Genomic DNA, 19,736 nt, shown 5'->3' with positions numbered 1-19,736 from the left:
TACCAGCTGTTCCTCAGACAAAGGACTATTATCAAGGATATATAAAGAACTCAAAACAAACAGTCCCCCCAAATATAAAGACCCAGTTCAATAATGGGCAACTGAAGTGAACAGACATTTCTCAGACAAAGAAGCAAAAGCAGCAAGTAAATATATGAAAAAATGTTCCACAAAAGTAAAAGCAGCAAGAAAATATTTGAAAAAATGTCCCACATTACTGGTCATTCGAGAGATGCAGATGAAAACAACACTGAGATTCCACCTCACCCCACAAAGAATGGCTGCTATCAAGAAATCACACAATAACAAATGTTGGCGGGGTTGTGGGGAGAAAGGACCCCTTCTCCATCATTGGTGGGAGTGCAGACTGGTGCAACCACTATGGAAATCAATATTTAGATACTTCAAAGAGCTTCGACTGGAGGTTCCATTTGACCCAGCCATCCCTCTGCTGGGTATCTTTCCAAGAGAACTAAAAGAAATAACAATTCTTAAACGCACACACACACACACACACACACACACACACACACACACACACACACTTCTTCTAGGAAGTTGAAGTAGAAATAATTCCCAGCTCACCTTATTGAAACCATCACTACTCTGATCCTTACACCAGACCAAAGAAACTACTGAAAAATATCAGTTAGCATAGATGTAAGAAATGTTAGCAAACTAAATCCAACAATGTATAAAAAAGCAAAGACATCATAACCATTGGAGTTTAGCCTATAAATGCAAGGATGATTTAGCATTAAACTCCATCAGTATTATTCACCATGCTAACAAACTAAGATGAAAACCTAGGATTATCTCAGTAGATGCAGAAAAAGCATTTGACAATTGAACATCTAGTCCTAATTTTTAACAACAAAAAAAAAACTCATGTTTACAGTGGCACAGTTTGTAATAGCTAAAACTTGGAAACAGCCTAATTGCCCATCAACTACAGACTGGATAAAGAAGATGTGTATGGGGGGGGTTATTTTGTTTTGTTTTATTACAAAATGGAGTACCACTTAGCCATAAAGAATAAGAAACTAGAGACATTTAAAGCTAAGTGGGTGTACATTGAGGCCATACTCCTAAGTGAAATAAATAGGATACACGTGTGTGTGTAAATACTGAATAGTTTCTTTGGTGTGAAAACTAAAAGTATAAGTAAGGATCAAAATGTATAATTGATATTGTGAAATAGAAAGAAAATATCTAAAGAAGTAGGGGAAGTGGGAAGGGTAGGGAAAAGGAAAAAGGGGAAATAAAAATATGATAAAAGGAAAAACATGGAAACAAAGTCTTTGTAAATAGAAGGGTAGAGGCTGAAGGGAGGGCAGGGGAATAGGGAAAAATTAGAATCATGTAAAGGTACAAGATCCTAATGATGAATGTTATTGTATTGTACACCTAAAATGTACCAATAAACTTAATGGAAAAAAAAATTTTTAAAGAAAGGAAAAAAAAAAAACCTCCAGCACTAGGAATAGAACAAAATTCTTAATTTAATAGGCATATCTATGCAGCACCTATTACCAACACCACATATAATGGTAAAAAGCCGTATTTTTTCCTCTTAACACCAGGAAGGAAAGGAAAGCTTGTCCTTCTCACCTCTGTTCAACACGGTAATAGAGGTTCCACCCAGCAGAGTCAAGCAAAAATACCCCCACAAAAAAGATATAAGTAATCATCCACATTAAAAGAAATGTCCTTACTTACAGACCACATAATCTTCACTGTAGAAAGTTATATGAAACCTAAGGAGCTAGGCTCTCCAGCACCATACAAAATAACAATAATTATTTGTATTTGTGTATTAGCAATGAAAAATCAACAATTGGAATTTTTTAAATAGCATTTACAATGGTATCAAACATATTAATACTTAAGTATAAAACATTTCTGGGATTTTAAAAAAAGCATTTCTAGGAAAGATTACAAATACATATAGTCAGAAGATTCATTATTATTTAGATCACTGTTCTTCCTAAATTGATCAATAGACTCAGTGTAAGCCTACTGAAAATCTCAACGTACTATTTTTGTAGACATTGGCAAACATTTTAAAATGTATATGGAAAGAGCCAGTCATGGTGGTGCATGCCTGTAATCCCAGCACTCGCAAGGCTGAGGCAGGAGGATCGCTGTGAGTTCGATATCAGCCTGGGCTACATAGTGAGTTCCAGGTCAGTCTCAACTACATAGTGAGACCCTGTCTCAAAAAACCAAGAAAACAAAAACAAAAAAAAAAGTATATGGAAATGTAGAAAATCAAAATAACTTTGAAAAAGAGTAGATTGATATATTGTGATAGTGGCATAAACATAGACAACTTAATAAATGGAAAAAAGAATCCATAAATAGATCAACACATATATAAACAACTGATTTTCAATAAAGATACAAAGGCAATTCCCGTACAGTAATTATAGTGCCAGAACAGTTCAAAAGAAAAAAAGAAACTCAGTTCTTATAACCTATACAAAAATTAACTCAAAATGATCAAATACCTAAATGTAAAAGCTAAAAATAGCAGTAATTCTAGACAAATAAAAATAGGAGAAAAACCTTTGTGACTTTGGTTTAGGCAAAGATTTATTTTAGATATGGCTCCAAAAGAACAAACCATAAAAGAAAATAATTGATAAATTAGACTTTACCAAATGAATACTTTCTACTCTTTGAAAGACACTATTAAGAGAATGAAAAGAGAAGCTACAGAAGTCTGTGGAAAATATTTGCACATCATGTAAGAGACTTTTATTCAGAACATATTAAGAACTCTCAAAATTCCATAGTAAGTAAACAACCCAATTAAAATGGGCAAAGAATGTGAATAAACATCTTGCCAAAAGATGTACAGAGGGCAAATATGTGAAAGATGCTCAAAATCTTAAAATATTAGAGAAAGCAAATTAAAACCACAAAGAGGTATCATAGTATACCTATTAGAAAGGCCAAAATTAGAAAGATTGGCCATACCAAATGCATTCAAGGATGTGAAAGAACTGGAAATCTCACAGGCTTCTGGAGAAATACAAAATGGTCCAATCACTTTAGAAAACAATGGCAATTTCTTAAAAAGTGAAATTTATCTATACAATTTGATCCATCCATTCTAGGCCTACATACTTAACCCAAGGGAAATTGAAGTATATATTCATACAAAGTCGTGCACTATTATTCACAACAACTTTATTGGTAATAACTGAAAACCCAAATATCCATCAATAGATAAATACATGTTTTAAAATGTATTCAGACAATAGAACGTGATACAACAATAACAGAACAGCCTTCTGATACATTCATTCAACAACGTGAAGAAAATGGCTAAAGAGGAAGTGGGAAGGGGAGGGGAAAGAAAAAAATGGAAACAAAGTCTTTGTAAATAGGGAAGGGTGAAAGGGGTGAAGGGAGGAAAGGGGTATGGGGAAAAAACAAGAACCAAGACCTGTCATGTAAAGGTACAAGATCCCAATGATGAATGTAACTATTGTTTGCTTTAAAGGTACCAGTAAACTTAAAGGAAAAAAAATGAATGAATAGTAAAATAATTATGTTGAGTAAAAGAAGCCAGATGTAGGTTATAAACTGTATGATGCCACTTATATGTAACCCTGGGGACTGAAAGGTAAAATGAAGGAACTGGTGAGGAGCATACAGAGACTTCTGGTGGGGATGGGTATATTCTTTGGAGACATATGTCAGAACATCATATTGTACTCTTTAACTATGTGTAATGACATAATCATTGTATGTTAAAGCTATTTTTAAAAATAAGAATAAAGCCAAAACAAAAGAACTTACTACTTGAATTTGTGAGTAGTAAACATTACTGAAAAACCATGTTATATAAATTAATTATGGATACTATATTTTAAGGCAGAAATACAGTTTCTTCAAAGGTTACTTTGTGGGGGGGTGAGACAAGGTCTCACTATGTAGTTGAGACTGACCTGGAACTCATAATGTAGCCGAGGCTGGTTTCAAACTTGCAGTAATCCTCCTGCCTCAGCCTCCCGAGTGCTGGGATTATAGGTGTGCACCACCACGCCCAGCCAGGGTTACTTTTTTAAATGAAGAAGACTTTTATAAATGTAATCCTCATTTGAATACACCTTTATTTGACTATTGTGATAAATTGTTTCCTTGAAGAGGATTTGCATCAGTAATGGTGCTGTGATAATAACAGCACAATTCTATATCTGTGGCCAAGCAACACTTGTATTGTGTTGGCTGTGCTTTATCATAAGGTGGCAGAGGGCAGATACAACAGCTGACTATTTTTACGCTTTAGTGTGCATACAGTTTAGTTCACCTGTTAAACTGTGTATTATGAGTAGATGCTCTACTTGGCGTCTTAGTCAATTTCAACTTGGGAACTTACATATACTTTATCAAAACAGCATTTCAGATACTTCAAAATGATTCATTTCCTCTTAGCACAAATTTCAATTATATTTAAATTGGGACTGTTTATATGTGAAAGTTCTGTTTCATCTTCCTAACAAAATCAAAACTACACATTCTAAAATGTGTGTGTTGTGTGTTTGTATTAAATGTTTTAAGTGTTTCATTGCAAGGTCTGGCTTTGTTACAAGCAATGAAAGAATGCAGTGAATAGCAAGGATACAAAACAATCATCAAACTTGACTTTCCGGATATGTTTTCTGACCTCATTATGTTAGCAGGCTGTGAATGTGGTGATTGGCAATTCTGTACCTTTCTGCCTTGCTCATGGCAGTAGGACCCTGGAGCAGGGATTATTTTTACTTGCCTTTTGTCTGTGACTGAGACTGCCGGTGACTCAGCCTTTCTCTCTTTTAGGGTGTGAACGGCATGTCTGTGGATGAGAAGCCTGACTCCCCCATGTATGTGTATGAGTCCACAGTCCACTGCACCAACATCCTCCTGGGCCTCAATGACCAGCGGAAAAAGGATATTCTCTGTGACGTGACTCTGATCGTGGAGAGGAAGGAGTTCCGAGCCCACCGGGCTGTTCTGGCCGCATGCAGTGAATACTTCTGGCAGGCACTGGTTGGACAGACAAAAAATGACTTGGTGGTCAGCTTGCCTGAGGAGGTACGGTAATTTAGTTGGTTTGTGTGGTTGTTAAAAGAAGTTCATTGAAAACAGGAGCTAAGAAGTGTACCCTGTGCCACATGGATGTCTTAGTCATCCACATGTTAGGCTTGTGGCAGAGCTGGTTTCTGTTTGATACACTTGACATCTCGGAGTCATAAATATGAACACAGCATATTGCTTTAAGGGACCTGAACTTTACCTGGGGCTTGGCCAATCATAGTTTCTAGTTCACTTAAACTTCAGGTTTTGACTGGTTCAGCCAGTGTTGGGTGTAGTCCTGGATGTCAGATCTGAATCACTGCTATGCTTTCTGCCTTTCAAATGGTTTAAGGATCACTAGAGTTCTCTTGAGAATAAAAAAATGAAAGCATTCACAGTGCCTTCCTTGCCTAGGGAAAAAAATATAAGCAACCCGTAATTCTCACTGTTAATACACTGAGATTCTAAGAAGCATAAACCTGCTTTTCTCACCACTGTTGAAAATACCCTACTCAGGTTTCCTAATTACTTTAGCGATTACAATCATTTCAGTGCTCTGGGGACAGCAGTGGCTGGACCTGCAGTGTTCAGAGATGACATTCAATTGGATGTTTTGAGCTGCAGGAACTCAAAGGATGGACTTTACCATGGTAAACTGTAAATAAAAGTGATCACCCTTTAAAATGTGTGTACATTTTCTCCTCTTCAATCATCCTGACTTCTCTCCATTGTCATCGGATAAGGATAACACTGAGCATCCTTAGGCTTTGTGTTCAGGACAGCCATTTCCTACGCGCTACCACCAGCCATTGTGCAAACTAGGTATTGCATGGCTCCTGGTGGTATAGCGCACGTCCATAGTCCTTTACAAATGGAGTCCCAGCATTGTACACCACTGATCAGTTCTTCACAGCTGATGAGGTGTTGATGGTTACAACTACCATTAAATTCCAGACCTGGCAAGTGATATTAATGGGAATAGCAGGTGGTATAGAAACAATAGGAAGCAATGGGGTGAGCACCTGCTCCACCCAAAGGCATCCAAATCCAACATTAAAAGCCAAATAGGGCTGGGGATTTAGCTCAGTGGTTCTGGCGACCGCCTTGCAAGTGCAAGGACTTGAGTTCGATCCCTGGTACCAAAAAAAAAAAACCCAAATAGATAAGGCTGGGGATATAGCTCAATAATAGAATGTTTGCCTAGCATTTGTAAGGCCCTAGGTTCAATCCCCACACCCCTACCACCCTCCTCAAAAAGAGACACTGGGAGAACCCTTAACTAATAATAGCAAGGTCGTGGGTTTAATCTCAGTACCAAGAAAAAGTAGGCAAACAAGATTGGTCTTAAAGGGAGTAGAAGGGTCACCAGATTTTAGTCCCTTGTTAAGCAGCAGCATGGGAGTGCCCACCTGATAAATGTGAGAGCTGCATACACATCTGTATTTTCACATTTGTATCTTTTTTCTGTACTCACCATAAAATGCAGCATTAACACTCCTCATGCCACTAGTAGCACACGGACAGCTAGACAGATTCTAGATGGAAAAGGACAAATTGGTGGAAAATGAAGTAACTGGAGCTGGGGTAGGATACAGAGCATTATATACCAGGTAACTTGGGAAGGCTGCAAAATAGCAGCTGTGGTGTTTCTGGGAGATTTCAAGCTGGGTTTTCCTCTCCTTTACTACTGAGGACATACCAGTTAGTTGCCATGAGGGTCAGGCAAGATAAGAAATAGGAAAGTCAGCCAGGGATTTGGCTCAGTGGTGCTGCAGCCTGCCTTGTAAGCACAAGGGCCCAAGTTTGATCCCCAGTCCAAAAACAAAGCAAAACAAAGAAATATGAAAGTATTAAGAACAGTACCTGTGCCAGAGTAGGCATTCATCAAACAAACTGCCTTTCTTCTTTATTTTTTTCTCTCATTGAGTTTATTGGTACATTTTAGGTATACAGTACAGTTACATTCTTCTTTAGATGGAAGCAAGAATGGCTTTATTACTCCAACTCCAGAACTCTCTGGAAACATTTGGAAAACTTACAGTTATCTAGAATGACCTTGGGAAGAAAGTGACTCTTACCACTTATTTATTATCACTTTGAAAACCATTCTGATTTGCAAAAGAAATGAGTGATATATAAATATATGTACAAATGAAAACCCTACTTTATATAACTTAGTCTTTCTTCAGTGACTCTGTTAACCATCATCTTGAAGCTCCCTGAACCATATACCCTAATTCCAGTTAGCACTGGACTCCTGGTCTACTCAGTGACTCTGAGCCCCAGTTCTTACCCATTAGAACCCCTAAAATTCTGAAGCCCTTGAATTATTTCTCAAAATACTGTACCAGTGCAGCAAGACATAAAGGAAACCAGGATATAAATGTATGACATACCCTTAAATTTCTTTTTAGATCAAATCCATATAATAATTGCTTATTTCCATGGCACTCTTATTTAAAATAAGAGGCACACTATAGACATTTCACTAATATGTATTTTAATTGGATGTTAAGTGAAAATTTGTTTTGTGCAAATTTTGTTGCTTTTTAGCCTTGTAAAATGACTGTTGTCCCTGTATCAATTATATCCTCTAAACCATTGAAACATTCTGACTGTTCATGTTCCTGCAGTCTTCAGCTATAGCTGGAGGTTGGATTTTCTTCTTTATGAAGCATTAATTCACATTGTTAGGATTCTAGCTCTTCAGTTTCTTGTTGGTGAGGCTTTCACAACAAGGAGGCCTCCTTGGAAGTGCCTTGCCCCTCTGCACCAAGCAACTGCTGTGCCTCTACATGCTGAACATTGTTTTCCTCAGGTTGCTGTATATGCTGAAATGTCCTTGCCTGCTCAGTGATAATTGTTGCGTTTAGCTCAGCAAATGACTTCATAGGATTTGAATTAAGTGGTAAGGAAACATCCCAAACACTACCACTTTGGAAAGTAGCTGCCTAGAATTGGCATTTGTTTCCTGTGATATAAAAAAAGAAGTATTATATTTGCTCCTTGGGAATCTTTAACCTCCCATAATGTTATCACTGAATGCAAATCAACTTCTGGCCTGTCCTGTCCCTGTTCACACGTGCCACACCTTCACACACAGGCACCAGCCAATTTGAGAGTTGTTCCTTGGAACAAGAAATTTCCAAAAGCAAATCCCTGCATCATGTAAGCTGAGGCAGGCAGATCGCAAGTTTGAGCCCAGCCTGCATCATCCAGCAAGACTGTATCTCAAATATTTTTTATTCATTAAGTTTATTGGTGCATTTTAGGTAAACAATATGATGGCATTCATGATTTGAAATTTGTACCTATATATGGTATATCTTGGTTCTTATTTTTTTTCCATTCCCCTGCCCTCCCTTCAACCCTTCCACCCCTCCCTATTTACAGAGAGTTTGTTTCAGTTTTTTTCCTTTTTTCATATTTTTTCCTTTCCCTTCATTCCTTTCCCTACCTTTCCCCACCCCCTTCCACTTCCCCTTTGGACCTTTTCTTCCTATTTCACACTATCTATTATACATTTTGGTCCTCGTTTACATTTTCAATTTCTCACACCAGAGAAACTACTCAGTATTTACACATGTGTGTCCTATTTATTTCACTTAAGAGTATGGCCTCAATGTGCATCCGTTTAGCTATAAATGTCTCTAGTTTATCACTCTGTGTGGCTGAGTAGTAAAAATTTTTAGAGAAATTTCCAAATGCAAACTACACCCCCCACACACCCCCCTCCTCAGTCAGTTTAGGTTAAACCTAGCTCTTGTATCCAACTACCATCCAATCCTGCAGTTCTAGCCCCAGACCCTCACTACTGGTAGACACCATTGCCACACATTAGAGCCACTTTCAGTGCTCAGCACTGCCTCTAGACTGCAGGGCAAGAAATAAAAATATAGGCCTCCTTCTAGAAGTCCAGTTGAATTCTTTTTGTTTTCTTTTCTAATACAGAATGACAGATCTTAGGACTTACAGGACTCGGGTGTTGGCTCCCCATTGAGAAACACCCTCAGGTGTGTTTGTCAGCAGATAGCAGGAAATGAGCCATTGTACATAGTACTTCCATTATATAATAAAAAAGACCATTAGGAATTGTGTTTTGTGCTAAGAAAGAAGAGAAGGTAGTTGCTATACCAAGCACAAGGCTTTTCTTCCTCTGCCTGGTAGGATTAGAGATGGCTCAGTAGTCCCCTCCTTAGCTATGGTCATAGAGTCCATTCCATGCCATATTCTAGCCATGCCAAAAGCAGCATCCCAGTCATGAAGTTCAGCCTCATGGTTGTAGAAGACAGAGGGCAGGAATGGGGTGTGCTTCCGAGGGCCTCTAAGGCCCACAGTGGGCTGTGCACCAACCTCATTTTCAGGATTCTGACTCCCTTACAAAATTCGAGGGGGAAGGAGCCTGTTGAGAGTGTATTGCTAAGGCTCCATCCTTTCTGTATCTTGTATCCTGTGTCCTTTCATCCTCTAGAGAAAGGGACAGTGTTTGTGCGCAGGATAGCTATAGGGTGGAGGGGAGTATGGCCCCTTTAGGATCCTCTTTCTTCCCCCAGCCTATTTAAGGAAATCTCTTTTTTTCTTTTTTTTTCATTACTACAAAAAGGGAAAAAGAGAAAGCTGACCCAGAAGGATCTGGAAGAAAAGACATGTATTAAGTCTTAACCACAAGGTACAGTTTAAAAAAAACAAAACAAAAACTTCTCTATCAGCACTGCCAAGCACAGATTCCAACAAGATTATGGAACCTTGTCTGGAAGGCTTTTGAAACTACGAAAGCTGTTTACTCTAGAATCATTTGGGTCCAGTCTTTTAAGGAAGCATTATGACAGTCATGATTATATTTGGACAGTCCTTTCAGTATGCAGTGCTACAGAAAGTACTTAACACTGCAGCACGGGATGTCGAGTGACTGTGGGAGTACGTAAGGTTTGAGGGAAACAGCGGATGACATTCGTAGGAAGTGGCGTGACAAGGGGAGATGGGCAGAATACTCATCTGCCGCTGAGCACAGAGCCAGCTCTTGGCCTCCCTCATTCACCATGAAAATGAGAGAGGCATCCCACCACTGTCTGCCTGAGAAGGAGAATAGGCACCTTTTAAAAACTAAGGAGAATCAGCCACAACAGGCTGTACAAACCACAATCTGGCCCATGGCACCAGCTACATGTGAGGTCTGAGCAAACTGGTTGATTTTTTTGAGCTTCTGTTTCCTCACTCATTCTTTCAGTGAACAAATATTTATCAAGGTCTTGGGTACCAGGGGGTACCATTTTGGGTACTGGGCACCTCTCTTTCATTCCAGCAGAGAGAAGGAGAGAAAATTAATAACTATCAAATGCACTTCGTTGGATGCCATTGAGAAAAATACAAAAGTGAAGGCGGTTAGGGAATTTCGGACACTGGGGTAGAAACATTGGGATTTATAAATAGGGTGGTCAAGAAAGGCTTGTTTGCAAGGGTAACTTGTGAGGAGAGACCTGAAAGAGGTAAGAAGGTAACAGCCAAGGAAATGGTGAACAAGGAAGAAGAGCAAGGAAGAGGCCCAGAGACTAGGGCAGGCATGGTATGGCTGACACACAACAGAGTGAGCAAGGGTGGAATGGGCAGAGGTGAGTCAGAGAAGAGCTGGGCTAGATATGTGCCTTGACCTTTACTTGGAATAAGCTAGGAAGCCAAAAAAGGATTTCACAGGAGATAATCATTTTGAATGTTGTGTAAATAGACTAATAGAAAACAAAGGTAGGAACAACAAAAACGCTAAAGTGACTAAGGCAGCAAGCAAGGCATGACATGATAGCCTTGATCAGGACCATAGTAGGGGAGTGGTGATCATCATCAGATATAAGATGGAGAGGAAAAAAGGAGGAACAGATAACTCCTAAATTTGGGCCCTAAGCTGATAGAAGATTGGAGTTGCCCTTAATTGAGTTTGGTAAAGACCAGAAGGAGTAGGTTTATGGGGGGCAAGGAATGAAGTAGGATTGGAAATTCTGTTTCGTATATATTAAATCTGAGATGCCTGTTCACATCTAAGTAGAAAGGTCTGGTGTACAGTTAGATATGCATGGCCACAATTCATGGGTGATGTCTAGGCTAGGGTTTTAGGTTGTAATATCAGTGTAATGGGGATATTGAAAGTCACAAAATAGAAATCATCATCAAGAGAGTAAGTATAAATAGGAAAGGAGTCTCAGGATGGAGTCTTGGGCTTTCTAAAATTAAGAGGTCAGGGAAATGAAGATGAGGTAGAAAGATAAACTAAGACAGACCAGGCATTAGAGTAGATGAATAGGTAAAAAAAAAGTATGTTATAATCCCAGGACTTTGGAAGGCTGCAGCAAGAGGTTTATACACCCAGCCTGAGCAACTCAGAGATTTAGCAAGATACTGTATCAAAATAAGAAAAGGATGGGTATACTGGTGTGAAGGCTCTGGGTTCAATTTTGAGTACTATGAAAAGAAGAAAATGTAGTATATGGTAAATCAAGAAAAGAAAACATTGTGAGGAGAAGAACATTTAGTCAACTATGTCATATTATGCCTTTAGTCTACTAAGATGAAGGCTAAAAGTAAAACCTGACCACCAAGCAATGTGGAAGCCACTTATAACTTCAATGGAAAGTTCTGGGGCAGCAGTAGGAGCAAAAGCCAATTCAGTTTTGTTCTGAGGGGCTCAAAACACAGGAATTAGAAAAGGCTAATGTAGGCTACATTTTCGAGGCCTCTTGAGTTAAAGGGAACAAAGCTGAACAGTAGCTGAACAAAACAGTATCAACAGAAATTTCATTTAGTTTGTTTTTGTTTTTGTTTTTTGTCTTTGGTGAAGAAATTCCAGGATGTTCACACTCTGTGGTGAAGACTAATAATGTTCACCCATACCCAGGTTTCCTGGATACACAAGAAGACTAAATTTGCAATCAGCCAGGCCATATGACTAGATCTAGCTGATGGCATATGAAAGTAGGCTTGAGTTCTTTGTGTTATTTCCCATCTAGTTAGTTGCTGTCATAGAACTGCAAGATGGTGGAACTTTCGTCTAGTTGCCTGAGTCAGTGTAAAGCAGAGCCAGGAAAGAGCCATCCAGCTCAAATCAGACTTTTCCATGAGTGTGAAATAAAGTTCTGAATTAAGCCATTAAGATTTTGTTTTAGCTGCGCCTAGTGGTACATACCTGTAGTCCCAGCTACTCGAGAGGCTGAGAGGTAGGAGGATCACTGTGACTTCACGAATTCGAGACCAACCTGGGTAAAGAGCAAGACTCCCTCTCAAACAAGAAAAAAAAATGTTTTAGGTTTTACTTGTTACCACAGAAGTCTAACCTATTCTGACTTGTACCTGGACTGTTGAGAAAGAAAACTTGATGAATGACAGAGACAGAAATCAATTGCTAAACAAATGTCCTTGAGTGCACAGGAGAGGATGGAGTCTGCAAAACAAGCAAACAAATTCAACTTCCCAAGGCACATCCTTAATCTGAAAATGTCGGAGTAGGACTGCATGATGCCTTAGGTCCTGTCCTATACTGTAGATTTATGCTGCTTGAACTTTGTTAGGTTCTTGCTGGAGGGAGAGGGGTGAAATCCTACTGGCCCAGGAGAGAGGGATGATGTTTGGATTGAGAGACAGGGAAAGGCCATAGAAAAGGAAGGCAGGCTGTTTAAGAAAGGAAAGAGCATAGGACTCCAGAAGAGGAGGCCACTCAATTCTATGACTTATTTTTGTCGCTACTCCCTGAGTTCTCAGAAAATATCTTACAGGCGTTCACGAGAGGTAACAGTTAAAAACCTGTAGGACCACTTCAGTATTTGATAACATGGGACACAGATTGTAGATGATGCAGGTAGACCATGGCTCTTTCATTTCAGAAGCTTTTAACATTTTGAGAAAAGTATTTCACATCTGATGACCTCAATTTCAATATGAGTGTGCAGGGAGTAACAGTACTAGTTCCCAGCTTGACTTGCCAGGTTGCCATTCAGATTAATGAAACGTGATATGTCTACTTCTTGGAAAGATAGTACTATAGAAACAGTAGGTGTTATTATTCCCCTAAAAGGGAAGAACAGTCTTCTCTGATGAAATGGCTCTTACCTCAGAATCCTTATTAAAAGCTGTGGTGCAATTTTCCAAGTTGCATTAGTGAGACTTGGCAGCAGATGAAAAAAAGCAAATAAATAAGAAGTCAAAATATTCTAGGTAACTACCTACTGGCAAGTAAGAAGTTCTCAAGTCCTAGAATCATGCTGATAATTCTGAAATGCCTAAAGGAAGAACATATTTATAGTAACACAGAGGTGACTTCCAGCCCTGAAATCTGGGCCTCCGTCTCAGATGGAATGCCGTGAAGCAGAGGCATGAAAAGGAGAGCAAATCCCATTGTGACTCCATCTCTGAAGGCTGCAGGATGATGCCAGTACCAAGGGAGGGAAATCTAGTGTGAAAATAGCCACTGCAATAGCTAATTTTAAAACTGAGAGGAATAAGCTGTTTTCAAACCTCTTACATTTTTTTTTAAGTCCTGAGGCCAGTAAGTCCTATTTAAAAAAGTTAAGCAGAAATGTGTTCCTCTTTTGGCATAGTAGTAGGAGTTGAGTAGACAAAAACCTAAGACATATCTAAAAATTATTTTTAAGTGACCTGATTTCAAAACTAGTTTTCTTTTCACCTTACCTATTTATCTCTATTTGATATGAGATGATTACAATAATCACCTGCTGGGGATTTAGCTCAGTGGTGCTGCCACCGACCTCACAAGGTCTGGAGTTCAATCCCTAGTACCAAAACTTTTTTTTTAACTTTAAAAAATAAAAAATACAGTAATCACCTAAGTCCTTTGACAAAGTTTTTACATTCAATTTTATTAAATGAGTTACCAATGTATCTCTTCATTTTAAAACTATTTCCTATATATGAAGAAAATATTCCTGACATTTTTTTCTTTTTCCTTTTTATGGGGCAACTCTTAGCTGTTTCATTTAAAATTAATAATAGCTTTAAAGACAAAGTTCACAGCTATAACGTTCCTCACTTGATCACTAATCATAACTATTATTTTGTCATATTTAATCATAGGACCTAGACCTTCAACAGGTTACTTAATTAAACTTTCAATTCATGATAAGTTAAATAGCATTTGGGAGGGTTTTTTTTAATTATTTCATTTCCCATCCAGATTTAAAAAAAAAAAAGGCATCCTAAAGAGACAGAATGGCTGTCGGCCAAGGGTATTGTAGATCATGCCAACATGAGCTGGCAACAAGCCATTATCCAATTACCATTGCTTCACGGTTGCAGAGTAATCACTCTTGAGTAGATGGTTGAGTCACTCATGATGTAGTGGTACTTTATTTGAGCCAGTACTTTTTAGAATAGGTCTCTTGTTCACTGTTAGTACCTGTCCTGCTTTGCCAATAAAAGTACAGGACAATTTAGGCTGAAAGCCCAACGGAAGAGAAACATTGATTATGTTTCTCATTTCTCTTTGCTTCCTGAAAACTGAGATTGCAATTAAACAATGAAAACTTGGTGTGGTTTTTAAGTGAGCTACAAGAAAATACAGTTTCCATGCTGAAATATTCAGAGTTGGAATCCAAGAGCCAGTTTTTTGTTCTGTCTTTTCTTTGGCAGCTTTAACATTTGGCACAAAGTTGAGGATATCAATAAAGTTACCTAATAATTTTAATGGATTCACATTCCATTCAAAAACTTGGAATGTCACCAAATTGCTTCAGGTTTCAGCTCTATTGTTAGGGTATTCACGACATTTTTGGTGGGTGTCTGTTATAAAAACAGACAGCTTTTGAAAGAAATCCTTTTTTATGGTGAGAACACCTGGAATCTTGGTTGGCCAAGCTGTAAAGCCAGGAAATTGATTCAGGATTTTTTAATAAAATGGGTCATACCCAAGCATAGGAATGATGCATGGCTGTTTCAAAAAACAAAAAACAAAAAACAAAAAAAGCTGTTCCTGTTCTTGGAAACATGAGGAAAATAAAATTTTGTGCACTAACCGGCTCATACCTATATGTTTATATTCTTGATTATTTTGGTTGTTAACCAAATCACAGATTAGATAAAGGATTGATTTTTGCTTTGAGAATTGGAGCAATAGCACCTTTGTTTCCTAATATCTTGGAAGGGTTCTTTTTCTCATTAACTTGATGTGCATTGTAAAATTCATCGCTTTGCTACAGACTCCCAAAGTATGTTGACAGCCTCTGTAACTGACACTGGCACCACCTCCGAGCCAGCGAGTGACGCAGTGCACTTCACTGTCTGAGATGGACTTCCACGTGCAGCCTGGCAGAGGCTGTGTGTGAAAAGTTTATGCATTCAGCACCCTGGGTGGGATGGAGCCAGGCCTCCAACATGAGCACAGTTTTTGACTGACTGGCAGCAAAGAGAAATACTGGCAGCTGTTCCCAGCTAAGCCAAAAAGTTGGCCTAGGGGTGAAAAGAAATGCTGGGATTTAGCCAATGAAAGATTCCTGGATTTAAAAAATCAAAGGAAGGATACACAAGGTCATAATCGCAGGCTTCCAACTTGTTAAGGCAACAACTATTTCATTTTACCTTCTTTTTTTTACAAAGGATAATGTTAAATGTCATTGCTGCACATTTTTCCTGATTCTTTATTTCTAAGCCATCATCATGTTCCATTGATTTCTTTAAATGTTTTGTTCTTTATATACAAAACCAAATGACAGATTATTCTTCCTAAAAGTCATATATAGGTGATAGCATTTCTAGAGGTAGCATCAACGACTGGTTGAATGTCAGTGTCAAGTTTAGTGGCACAGGTGGGAATGGAATGGGTCACTTCAAAGGAACACTAGAGAAGGTCACAATTGCCAACCTTCAACCTGTATATGGGTCATGTCACAGATCTGTCCATGGTAGAGTGTAGGCTTAGTATGCACAAGACCCTGGGTTCACTCCTCAGTACCCTCACCCCCCAAAAAAAAGATCTATTCAGGGAGATCCTTCAGATGCTTCATGGCTTATCTTATTTATGTTTTGTTTTACTGGTTACTAAAATACGAGGGTAGAGAAGACAGGAAAGTTACTAAAAGGCTGCTAACGGATAGAACGAACCCTCAAGAGCCTCACTATGGAAAAAGGAGCTTTCTACTCCTCGTGTTTTCATGTTTGTGCTGTCATTCATCTTTCCCACTGGGTGCCTGAGATTGTGGGGATATTCTTTGTGTCTCTTGCATCTGCTAAGTAAAGCTATGCAGCTCAGAAACTGAAGTGTGCTCTACAAATTGGAAGGTGGAAAGAGTAAAAGTATGGAATACCAAGATTGAGAGTAAGGACTCCATAGCTTCAGAAAATCTTCAGAATACTAAGGGATGATAATCAAAGCATACTTTTTGTAATTCTGAGGATTTTTGGGGTTACATCCATCAGATTACATGGTGTTAATGTAAGGAAATGCAGTGACCTCTCAAATTTCTGTTTAACAAGGTTTCTCCATGCCTACTACGTAAGGCTGTTATAATAGATGTTGACCAACTGTTTTTATTCACTGACAGTGAAGAGAAATAGCATTCCACCTATACCTGAGGGATTTAAGCAGCATTAGAGAATTCTATAAACAATACAAGATGCTAGGCATCAGAGTAAGGTGTCAAAAATACAGAGTTAGGTTCAAAGAAGTGTATGTTCATGTGTGTTCACACACACACACACAAATGATATTCAGCACAAAGTGAGCAGTTAAGTGCAGCACTTCATAGATGCAGAAGAATGAACCATACTTCACAGGCCACTTCTTTGGGGGATAAACTCTGAAATGTAAGCAAGGCCTATTCTTCTGAAAACTTAACAGTGTAGTTGAAGAATTGAGACCATTAAAGGTGCATAATTCAAAAGTATTTGTTATAGATACCAGTCTATATTGGTGGTTATTTGTGCTACAGATGTTCAGATGAAGGTGAAGACAAGGTATGGTCAGATCACATGAGGCCTTAGTTTGAAAAAAATTAAAATTTACATGAAAAATTTAAGCTTCATCAGGAAATTTAGTAAAACACTGTGAGCTGAGAAGTGACATACTTCAAAACAATGAAAGTAACATATGTCTAGCAATGGACTGCAAACTACTACAGACAGCAGTGAAAGGGTGCCTGCTCATCCTAGTATGAGCTGTGAAAGAACTATACTTGGATGAAGCATTGGGAGAATGATGAGCACCTTACAGAGATACCTAGAAATCTGGTATAGTAGCACATAGTAGGACAAGAGCCCATCAGGGTTTGATATGTACCTATGCATAGTGCTTTTATGTACCTGAAGTGCTGATAAAACAGAGCTTCAAGTGAAGATATGAGAAATACCAGCACGTAAGAGATTATTGAAACCACTAAAAGTTGCTGACCTCTTTGAGAAATTGAGAAGACAGAATAACAGTACCTGAGATTGACCTTCAGCACTTAGGTTCTATTGCTGATACTTCTACTCAGACCCAGGTTTACTCTAAATTCCTAGTTTTAAGTTTATCTTCATTTTATTTGGGAAATATTTAAGCCCCAACAGTTTATTAGACTGAAGATACATGTAGAGGTAATCACTAAATTGTATTTTCTGACAGTTGCCCCCAAAGTGTAATGTGAGAATGAACTTTTTATTTTATTTATTTATTTGTTTATCTATTTATTTATTTATTTTTGTACCAGGGATTGAACTCAGAACCTTGAGCTTGAAGGGCAAGTCCCCAGCACAAGAATCAAGTTTTGCTTAGTTGGCAAAGACATGCTAAATTTCTAAAGAGCAAAGCCCTTGCCCTCAAGGTTATCTGTAATCCTGTGCTATATATGTATTTTTTTCCTCTTTTCTTTTTGGTACATTTTAGGTATACAATACAGTTCCATTCATCATTGAGATCTTGTTCCTTTACATAATATGCCTTGGTTCTTATTTTTTCCCCACTCCCCTGCCCTCCCTTCACCACTTCCACCCTTCCCTATTTACAGAATTTCTTTCCATTTTTTTCCTTTTCTTGTATTTTTTCTTTTCCTTTCTTATCTTTCCCCTACCCCTCCCATTTTCCCTACACCTTTAGACATTTTTCCTATTATACAATATCATTTATACATTTTGATTCTTACACTTTTAGTTTATCACACCAGAGAAACTATTCAGTATTTGCACGTGTGTACTATTAATTTCACTTAAAAGTATATTCTCACTGTGCATCCACTTAGCTATAAATGTGTCTAGTTTCTTGTTGTTCTTTATGGTTTTTATTTTTTTAAAAAAAACACATCTTCTTTATCCAGTCTCTAGTTGATAGGCAGTTGGGCTGTTTCCAAGTTTTAGCTATTACAAACTGTGCTGCTGTAAATATGGGTGACCATGTATCATTGTGGTATGATTCTTTTAATTCTTTTGAGAAGATACCCAGCAGGGGAATAGCTGGGTCAAATGGGACTTCTACTTCTAGTTGTTTGAGGTATCTCCATACTGATTTCCACAGTGGTTGCACCCATCTGCACTCCCACCAACAATGAAGAAGTGTTCCTTTCTCCCTACAACCCCGCCAATATTTGTTATTGGTTGATTTCTTGATAGCAGCCATTCTTTCTGGGGTGAATTGGAATCTCAGCGTTGTTTTCATCTACATCTCTCAAATAACCGGTGATGTGGAACATTTTTTCATATGTTTATTTGCTGCTTTTACTTCTTTGACAAATGTCTGCTCATTTAAGATGCCCATTTTTAAATTAGGTTTATAAATTTGGGGGGATCTGATTTTTTTTTTTTTAGTTATTTATATGTTCTGGATAGTAGTCCTTTGTCTGAGGAACAGCTAGTAAAATGTTTTCCACATTGTAGGTTGTCTGTTAGCTCTGTTGGTGGTTTCTCTTGAAGTGCAGAGGCTTTTTAAAAAGATGAGATCCCAGTTTTTGATTCTTTGTGCTAGTTCCCATGCTACTGAAGATTTGTTCATAAAGTCTTTTCCTATGCCAATGCCTTCAAGAGTTCTACCTAACTTATCTTCCAGAATGTTTAGTGTTTCTGTTTTAATATTTAGATCTTTAATCCACTTGGATTTTAATTTAATGCATGGTTAAACATAGGGGTCCAGTTTTAATCTTTGGCAAGTTGAAATACAATTTTTCCAAGACCATTTATTAAAGAGGCTATATTTCCTCTAGTGAGGATGGTTGGCTTCTTTGTCAAAGATGAAGTAGCTGAGTACATCTGGAGTTGTTTCTGCATCTTCTAATCTATTCAACTCGTCCTCAGGTCTGTTTTTTTGCCACTACCATGCTGTTTTATCATGGTGACTTTGTAGTATAGTCTCAATTTGGGGATCGTGATACCTGCTGCCACGTCTATGTTGCCTAGAATGGCTTCTGTATTCTAGGTCTTTTCTGGCTCCAAATGCATTTTTGGATTGTTTTCTCTAGTTCAGTGAAATAATACTGTTGGGATTTCAATTGGGACTGAATATAGAAGTTTTGGAATTATGGCCATTTTCACTATATTGGTTCTTCCTACCCAGGAACAGGGGATGTCTTTCCATATTCTTATATCCTCTTTGATCTCTTTTTTCAGAATGTTGTAGTTCTCAGTGTGGAAGTCTTTCACTTCCTTCATTAGATTGATTCCTAGGTACTTCAATTTTTGGATACTATTGAGAAAGGAATTGTTTCCCCAATTTC

General features: G+C 38.2%; 1 protein-coding gene across 2 annotated transcripts in view; it reads left to right on the top strand.

Annotated features, from left to right (window-relative positions):
* The window catches only part of Bach2 (BTB domain and CNC homolog 2), a 270,490-nt gene that overhangs the window by 179,216 nt on the left and 71,538 nt on the right, over window positions 1-19,736 (top strand). For both annotated transcript variants that reach the window (XM_010633229.2, XM_010633230.2), the window contains one exon: window positions 4,831-5,085. In XM_010633229.2, coding sequence (XP_010631531.1) covers window positions 4,831-5,085 — 255 coding nt within the window. The remainder of the gene's footprint in view (window positions 1-4,830; window positions 5,086-19,736) is intronic.

Source organism: Fukomys damarensis, unplaced genomic scaffold, assembly GCF_012274545.1.
Source record: "Fukomys damarensis isolate Sample0158 unplaced genomic scaffold, DMR_v1.0_HiC HiC_scaffold_14, whole genome shotgun sequence".
Lineage (NCBI taxonomy): Eukaryota > Metazoa > Chordata > Mammalia > Rodentia > Bathyergidae > Fukomys > Fukomys damarensis.
This window is presented reverse-complemented; position numbering and strand designations above follow the sequence as displayed.